The sequence below is a fragment of the Diadema antillarum genome, unplaced genomic scaffold (assembly GCF_040938485.1).
Source record: "Diadema antillarum isolate AM-2024a unplaced genomic scaffold, OU_Dant_1.0 seq00000956_RagTag, whole genome shotgun sequence".
NCBI lineage: Eukaryota > Metazoa > Echinodermata > Echinoidea > Diadematoida > Diadematidae > Diadema > Diadema antillarum.
Window position 1 is genome coordinate 526 of NW_027271804.1, and position 9,475 is coordinate 10,000.

Below are 9,475 nucleotides of genomic sequence, written 5' to 3' on the forward strand. Positions count from 1 at the left end.
GTACCTCAAAAAAATTAATTCCACTTTTTTGATTTCAGATGATGATATGATGACGTCATAATGTAATTATGGAAATATTAATACTTGAAACGTTATTTCCAATTCATATGTTTTTGTAATATGCAATAAAAACATAGGGTTACCAGACGTTTTAAAGAGCTATGGCGAAATAAACAAAGACATGTTTTTCGCTATATTTGCACAAAGACGCGCACACGAAATTTCAACTTTGACGCCAACGCATTCCTTTGTTATAGGTCAAAATTGATCGGAAATCAATGGATATTGTTACTTAATGTATCAGGAATCCAAATCTGTCAAAAAATGTGCATTTTCAGTTTGCTTACGCGCACTACGCGCGAAAATGTGCGGACGGACGCGAACGCGCGAAACGCTTAAAATTGTCTGAAACTTCGAGATTTCCCATTGGTAAGTTGTTTTGAGCCTTTTAAAAGTTTGACGCGCGCGTACGCGCGCGTAATAATGTCTTAGGTAATTAGCATTAAAATGTATGATAGAGCGTGACCTGAACTTAATGTCCGCCGAAAATGATACAGACATGACCTTTAGATATGAAGTTATGATCGATCATGTAACATGGTCCGAAAATCACAAAATGGCGCCTAGATGACGTCATAGATATGTTACTGTCATGAAAACCTTATTGTGGCTAGATTTTGTCATGAGACATGTTCCCTGAAAATGTCATGTTATTCCGTAATGTCATTCTTGAGATATTGATGACACAAAATTGTCCAGAAAGAAAGAAGAATAACGAGATATGAAACTCGTCACACTGAAGACGAGTTAGGTGATACGCTTGGGGTCATCAGATGTCGGTCATCCGTGATCGACAAAGAAAAGAATGTAATACAGAACCTTGAAGTTCTAATGAGATACTTAGTTGAACTTTTTTGGGCCTACATTATTCAGATCACATTTGTTTTTCTGTCACACAAACTAAGTGGAAATTCTGTGCGTGTGCGACTAAGTCGATTTACGGACTTTTTGAGTACTTACAGTGCATAAACTTAGACCCCGTTTACGGTGCGGGGCTGGGCCGAGCCGCGGCCGAGCTGCAATCAAGGACAACCTCAATTGCGAGGCCGAGCCCCGCAATTTAGTCCGTTTACACTGCCGGGCTCGGCCGCGCTTTTGATTCGAACCTTTCAATATTTTGTCGTAGTGGCGCTCTACCCTTTTAAACAAACGCAATTTGGTATTGTCTGGTTTTCAGATCCTTTGCCAACTGAATTCCGTGGCGACGAAGTCGCCGTTCGGGCAAAGGCCTTTGTCGAAGGAGAAAATCCTTTGCAGGACAAAACCACCTTAAACTATACTAGTTTTCGACGTTGAAGTAGTTAATATCCTGAATAGCGAAATAGTACAGGCGAGGGTTTGGAAGCCAGACTAAAATTGGCCGCGCATTTAGCCCAGTTTGCGCTTACACTGAGAAAAAGGCCGGGCGCGACCGCGGCTCGGCCGCGGCCGAGACCACCTCCAGAGCGTGGCCTAATGCGAGGCCAATTTTGGCCCCGCATTTGGCCTTTTGCGCGTTTACACCGAACGCGGCCGAGCCTCGCACTGTAAACGGGGTCCAAGTGATCCTCGGCACGTACAAATAAAACATGACAATTAAGTGTTTATAACCATCCTGGCTTTAACAGTGGCCTTTTAAAACATGACCTTTGACCATTATTTACATAACCAATATGACTCCCTCTAATCTTGCTATCACAATGATCAGTTCAGAGAGCTCTTACAACTATATACAAGCCTGTGAGATTTACCAGCAGTAAAACCAATGAAGCCTCCGATACAAAACAGGGGATATAGAGCAAGTGAGTCTGTTTACATGAGAATGTGATTTATCCTGGACGAAAGTGATACCTCAATTAAAGAGAAAAGGGCAAAACATCACCTTTAACCATGTAACTATAGGTCTCCTCCAACTAAGAGTACACTTTGAACGTAAGCTTATACGTGAATGATAATTTATGACGATCTCACGTGATCGACACACATTCAAAGGGGACAGTTAGAAGTGGAAGGAGTGCTTAATCGTGTCATTAATTCCTAATCAATGACACCACTACTTTAGGCATATCATAATTTCTCATCTAAAATCAATGGCCTATAGGACTCATGCACCATTACTTGTATCGTGCATAAACTTTGTTTTTTAAGCTTTGAGTGAAACGTGTCATAACATAATTCTGTAATTCCATCAGCAGTGATCGATATAATAAAGAAGAAAGATATATCACCGTATTGAACGCTTAGAACCTAACGGGGGGGGGGGGGGGGGGGGGGTATTATAGCATGATACTCGGTTCTTTACTGCCCAGATGCCAACAACACCCATCACCCACGGCTACGCATAGAGAAACAGCCATGGCGAAAATAAAACTTTGCTTTCTCGTAGGCAGAATGACACAGAACCCCGTCAAACACACTTTTATTGGCAGGGATGGGCATGAAAAAGTGTATTACTAATACTAAACAGCGTATGCATTCCATTCATGTGGCGCGAGATACCTCTATAGCAACATAAAGCCTGTCTTCAACTCCGTTGGTCGAACAATGGCAACCTGAAATTTCAAAGAGATGAGCGAGACGCTATATACACCTGGCCCAGAGTTAATTTATTCAGTTCTCATTCCTACTTTAAGTTGGGTTATGCTATTGTAATCATTCCCATCTGCAGTATAACAAAACCAAAGTGAGGGAAAAGGGGAGAGAAAAACGAGAGGTGGCAAAAGGAAAACTGCATGCACAACTGCAATCCATGTCATTGCGTGTGACAGGTGAAGCAAATGTATTAGTTGTTATAGCAGTGGTTTATGAGCATAAACTGGCAAATAGACAGACAATGTCAAATATAAAAACCATCAATTTAATGTCAGAGAAGATGGTAAACAAGATGCATTGAAACTGTAACTAAATCGCTGCTCTTCTACTCGATCACGGAACGTCTAACTCTATATTCAACAAAAAACAAATGTTAGGGGAAAGAAACAAATTTAGATATAACATTCTTAAATTAAAAACAAGAAAAAAAAATGTCCACGTCAGGATTAAAAAAAAAAACGCCGCACGAACATGCATTATATTCTAGATGGGAATACGGTCTTGATGCAAAGGTCCAATGATTGTCTCATTACTTTAAAAGCAATCTATGGTTCCCTTACCATCACCAGTACCACACCACAATGACGTCTCTAAAATCAATGGTAGCACATTTATCATTGCATCATGCATTAACTCCCTTTGCCTAAACTACCAGTGGAACGTGTCATATTATATTGCGTATTTCGATCAGTAGTGATTGACTTTAAAGAAGAAAGATGATGCAAAAAATTGAACGCTTACCACATTGCTTATAGGGCTATTCCAGTTTGGTACTGATCTGTTCTATTCTCCCAGATGCCAGCAACATAATATCACCTATGGCTAACTAGTGAAACAGCCATGACGAAAATAAACGACAGAGAACCCCGTCATAATCACTACACTTGGAAAGGTGTTGCCCGAAATTCCTCATTATGAAGCAATATCAAGTCACTTCCTTCCCTGCCTGTCTTTAACTCCGTTATTTGGTCAAACAATAACCTGGAATTCCAAAGAGATAAGCGAGACGCCATGCACCTGGACTAGAGTTAATTAATTCAGTTCCCATTCATGTTAGTTATGTAAACGAACACGTTCCTAAATATCCTGCTACAGTATAACAAGAACAAATGAAGAGAAAAGGAAAGAGAAAACGAATCGTGGCAAGCGGGACACTGTAACAAGGGGAAATTTACAACATTAAGTGTGACAAAATTATTGAAGCAAACCCAATCTCCAAACTCCAATACAAAGCAAGGGAAATAGAGCAGCCGTGTTCACGGGTTACGTACACTTGATAAAATAATACGATAAATGACATCGGAGTAAAGCTGAACTGCCGAAAAAAAAAGAGAGAAAAAAAAAGAAGAAAGAACGGATAAAAGTCCTGCGGGGGTCGAACCTCTCGCCTTCCGGTATGGCGTTATGAAGAACCAGCGCGCTAACAGATTATGCCACATTGCTGTCCTGAAGATCGAGTGCAAAACTTAAATGTAAATACTATTGTGACAGTGTCGACTTGTGATGGCGCTATTCAATTTCTCACAAGTGGCAGCGTGGATTCGATCAATATACAGTTGCAAAGAAAAATTGGGAATCGTTCCGTACAGATTGCATTCTCATTTTCAGTTTTAAATTGCAAAATTGTCAACCTGATGAGGAGATTTGAAAACATAAAATGCATGATTACTAAAGCTTATTGTCTAAACTACAACATATTTATGTTTCAGAGGAAATGGAGCAAAATCAGATGAGGTAAAGGTGCTTAAACGTTGTCAAGTCAATGCATGGTTTAAAAAAAAAATCACCTCCCATAGACATAACACGTAAACTTGTCTGATTTTGAGTCTTTACCTTTAATCACAATTTCTAGTGTGATGACGTCATCATATTTCAAAACCATCACATGGACTTGAAAGGCAAATGTTCAAACTGCAACATATCTGAATTTGGGATAATATTGAGCTTAAACAACAGAGATACGAGCAAATGAATGTCAGAAACAGTACCTCAAAAAAATCAATTCCACTTTTTTCATCTAAAATGACGATATGATGACGTCATCGCGTTTTCCTGGCAATATTGATACCAGGAATGTTATTTACAATTCATATACTTTTGTAATATGCAATAGAAATATAGGGTCAACGGACGATTTAAAGAGCCATGGCGAAATAAACAAAGACATGTTTTTTCACTATATTTGCAGAAAGACGCGCACGTGGAATTTCAACTTTGACGCCAGTGCATTCCTTTGTTATAGGTCGAAATCGATCGGAAATCAATGGATATTGTTACTCAAAGTATCAGGAATCCAAATCAGTCAAAAAAATTGCATTTTCATGTTGCTTACGGGCTCTGCGCGCGGAATTGCGCGGACGGACGCGCACGCGAGAAAATGTTTGAAACGCTTAAAATTGTCTGAAACTTCGAGATTTCCCATTGGGAAGTCGTTTTGAGCCTTTTAAAATTTTGACGCGCGCTTACGCGCGCGTAATGATGACCTGTGTAACTAGCGTTAAAAAGTAAGATAGAGCGTGACCTGAACTTCATGTCCACCGAAAATGATACAGAAATGACATCTAGTTATGAAGTTATGATCGATCATGTGACAAGGTCCGAAAATCACAAAATGGCGCCTAGATGACGTCATAGATATGTTACTGTCATGAAAACCTTATTGTGGCTAGATTTTGTCATGAGACATGTTGACTGAAAATGTCATGTTATTTCGTTATGTCATTCTTGAGATATTGACGACACAAAATTGTCCAGAAAGAAAGAAGAATAAAAAAAAATAAAGAGAGATTTTGACAATCACAATAGGTGATACGCTGATAGCGTATCACCTAATAATGGAGTCTTTTGGTGTGCCATGTCTGTCACACAATGACACTCCTCGTGATTCCTTGAGGAAGATGAATGCGGGATGGGGATTGGGGTGGGGGGATGGAGAGGGGATTAATCATGGGAGAGCTGGTATTGCGATTATCTTTTATAACAGTTTGTGCAGAATAATCTGTGTCTCACAAACCATCGACATTTCCACATTCAAGACAGCTTTACCCTCTCAGCTTTCCGGAACACTGGTCATACAATAGTAATTGTCATGTATCCACTTTTCTGTACCACTGTACTTCTTGTGCGGCATGTGTCAATCCCAAAATGAAACTGGTCTTAACTATTGTGCATTAAGAAAGTAATTGCAGGAAATTTGCTTCATTTCAGTAGTGATAAGTTTCACACGTGAACAAATGATTGCAGGAGATTGCCTCATTTAGTAGATGTCTATAACATATTATCTCTTTCGTGTACAACTTAGTCCAGGAAATCATCTCAACGGAAAATGGGGGGGGGGGTGGGAGGGCGAAAGGGAAGGGGGATGAATGCCAGATACAAGGGAAGGACAGAAACAGACGCAGAGAGAAAGTAATAATGTATACTAACATTACTCTATGTTTCTGTGAACTCTGACCCCCAAGGGAAGGGCAGAAAGAGAGAGAGAGTGAAAGTAATAATGTATACTAACATTACTCTATGTTTCTGTGAACTGTGACCCCCAAGGGAAGGGTGGAAAGAGAGGGAGAGTGAAAGTAATAATGCATCCTAACATTACTCTATGTTTCTGTGAACTCTGACCCCCAAGGGAAGGGCAGAAAGAGAGAGAGAGAAAGTAATAATGTATACTAACATTACTCTATGTTTCTGTGACCTATCCTGACCCCCAAGGGTCAAGTGGGCGTGACCCTGAACTGCAGCCAGCTGCACAAGCGGGCGGAGCGAGTGGCCGTACTACTACAGGACAAGGGGAAGGTCAACTCAGGTGACCACGTGGCCCTCATCTACCCGCCGGGCCTGGACCTGATCGTGGCGTTCTACGGTTGTCTCTATGTTGGTGAGTTCTCAGTTGGAGAATCTGGAGAAGTGATGCCTCAAAGTGAAATCTGTGTTTTTAAAATGTTGCTAGGGAAACCATCAGCAAACAGTAAATCATGAAAGTAAGATTTCAGTCAAAGCATGTGTCGTTTCTTTCATGACATAAAAGAAAACCAAAGTATGCGGGTCATAATAAAAGCACTACTCTCAGTTTTCTGGACAATATAATAAACAATACATTTTTTTTTTTTTTTTTATAGATGAAATAAAGATTTTGTGATAGCCCCACACCTGCATATCTATGTTGGGTTGGGGCATTTTCAGATGTATGATATTGAATATGTTTCAGTACTGTGTTATTGAGTGGACAAACCAACAACAACAAAAACATGTGGGTATTTTTGTTTTCAGTCATCAAGAGCAAAGTGCAACCAGTTCAAAAAAAGAAAAATTAGTTTCCCTCACCCAGGCATATTCACCTTTGCCACACCGAAATCAGCATACTGTAAAAGTGGATATTTTCGCGCGACTAATCTTTCACGCTCGGCCCAGTAAGAAGAGTTTCGCATGTTTTTAATTCCGCAGAATCAAGACATCAACTATTGGAACATATGGCAAGCAAAAATATTTGCGTGCTTTTATTTTTGCGCTCATTTCTAGTTGTGCGAATGTGCATGAAAATTTCCACTTTTACAGTAATCGGAGAAGAGTAGAACATGCTATATTATCATCTATATATGACGTTTTAGCCGCGCATTAAAAACGTGTATTGTCCGCGCAATTTTTACCGTTCAATATCAGAGCATATTGAACGAAATGCATAGGCCAACGTATTAATTCCCCATAGCCTACCGTTGTTACTGGCCGTTCAAGATCACACCATATTCTCGTCTGTTGCGCGAGCGTTTGCTGAGTGCGCAAACGCTTGCTACTAGTGCGGGGTCATTTTGTTAAAATTGACAAGCGCACAAACAGCTTGCACCACGCAGTTTTAGGGACTTCCCCTTTTCAGCGCTGGGATGTGACTGCTGGTCCGAGTTACTGAGTAACTTCAAAGACGAGTAGAAGCCCGGTATTTTTCTGCAGTTTATGATTGCTCTACTTGATTGTAGATGATAATAATTACATTGGATGGCATTGATTCATGGAATACCAGGGAATATTGCACTCATCTTCGATTCGTGCAATATTGGCCCAAACTCGTGCAATATTCCCTGGTATCCCATTCATAGCCATCCAATATGATATAATTCTTGCAGTGAACAGATAGTCACATGGTGACATTTAGATCACAAGATGTTATATGCCAACTCTGTGCGCTGTATTTCCACAGGGGCTGTTCCCGTGACGGTCCGTCCTCCCCACGCCCAGAGTCTGGTGACCACCCTGCCCACGGTCAGAATGGTGGTGGAGGTCAGCAAGTCTGTGGTGGTCCTCTCCACGGCAACCATCATCAAGCTTCTCAAGTCAAAGGTCAGAGTTCACAGCAAGGAGATGCATTGATAAACAAATGAGAGAGAGAGAAAGGGAGGGAGTGAGTTATAAGCTCAGGTGATTGTGTGATTTACAATGTACACGCAGATGGTACACATGCAAAAGGAATTCTAACAGTCTTTTGCAAAGCTAGCTGTAACATCGTGGAGTTCTGAGTTAGTTTAACCTAACCATAGACATCGTACCCTTAGTAGTATCTTGGCACTTTGGAAAGCATCCTTTGTGTGTGTATGTGTGTTAAAGTGTCTGTGTGTACAAGTATGTGTGCACATGTGTGTGTAATTGTGTGTATGCGTGTGTTTTTGTGTTTCAGGCAGGGACAGTGTGAAGTGTTGTAGAGGGAGAAGAGAAATAAACAGAAATTGTTGAAATTGGAGTTGCCACATTCTCTTTTTTTGATTATTTCAATGAACAGCACATGAGAATTTCTAAAGTAATCATCATGGTCCTCCAAAATCAAGACCCATTTACAAATAAGTGTAATATTCTTCCAATGCCTTTTAGGAAGCAAAAGTTATTTCATGACCATATAAATGACAACAAGGTTCCTTTTTTTGAAAATTAGATTCGTGAGCATTGATTAAAGAATAAACATCACCGTAAGAGTGCAACAACATGTGTAAAATTCACAGGCTGTGGTCATGTTGTAAGTTTCACCTGTCAATGTTGCTCCCGCCGCCCATCAAAATCCAGGAGGCCATGGGTACTGTGGATGTCAAGACATGGCCCCCTCTCCTCGACACCGACGACCTTCCAAAGAAGAAGCTTCCGGGGATCTACCGTGCCCCTACTGCCGAGATGCTCTGCTTCCTAGACTTCAGCGTCTCCACCACTGGCATGCTGGCCGGGGTTAAGGTTGGTATTACAGTGGACTCCCATTAGAACAAAGTCCTCGGGACCGGCAGTTTTCTTTCGTTGCATCGAAATTTCGTTATAACGGAACAAATAAACAATGAAAATGCAGAGCCGATAATATTGCGACCTTATTTGTTATTTCGTTGTATCCGGAATTTTGTTATAACAGTGTTCATTATAACGGGAATGCACTGTAGTTGTGTTTGTCTGTGCTGTTTGGATGGGTTGTGATGATGGTGGTTGGGGGAGGGGGGCAGTAGTACGTTGTCATGGAAACAAGGGTTTGATAGGTTATGTGCATTATTGTGTGTATTTCAAATGACGATATTGGTAAGTGTGTTGGGATCAGTGTCGATGGTTAGTCCAGATATTCATTGTCAGACACCCAACTTAATTACAAATTATGTGATGTCTCAAGATGAGAGATGATGCTGATGCTGATGTGGAGGAGAATGGTGATGATGATGATGATGATGATGGTAGTGGGGATGATAATGATGACCACAGCCATGATAGTGAAGATGATTTGGAAGTAGTAGTGTTGATGATTGTAATAGTGAATGATGATGATGATGATGGTGATGATGGTGGTGATTGCGATGAAAATGTTGATGATCATCATCATCATAGTAGAGACAGT

The 9,475-nt window shown here is 40.7% G+C and overlaps 1 protein-coding gene across 1 annotated transcript in view; it reads left to right on the forward strand.

The window, feature by feature from the left end:
* Window positions 1-6,324: 6,324 nt before the first annotated feature.
* LOC139741846 (disco-interacting protein 2 homolog A-like) overlaps window positions 6,325-9,475 on the forward strand; it is a gene marked incomplete at its 5' end in the record, with an annotated part of 13,430 nt that continues 10,279 nt past the window's right edge. The window contains 3 exons of the mRNA XM_071652422.1: window positions 6,325-6,505; window positions 7,820-7,959; window positions 8,674-8,835. Of these exons, the coding sequence (XP_071508523.1) occupies window positions 6,325-6,505; window positions 7,820-7,959; window positions 8,674-8,835 (483 nt within the window). The remainder of the gene's footprint in view (window positions 6,506-7,819; window positions 7,960-8,673; window positions 8,836-9,475) is intronic.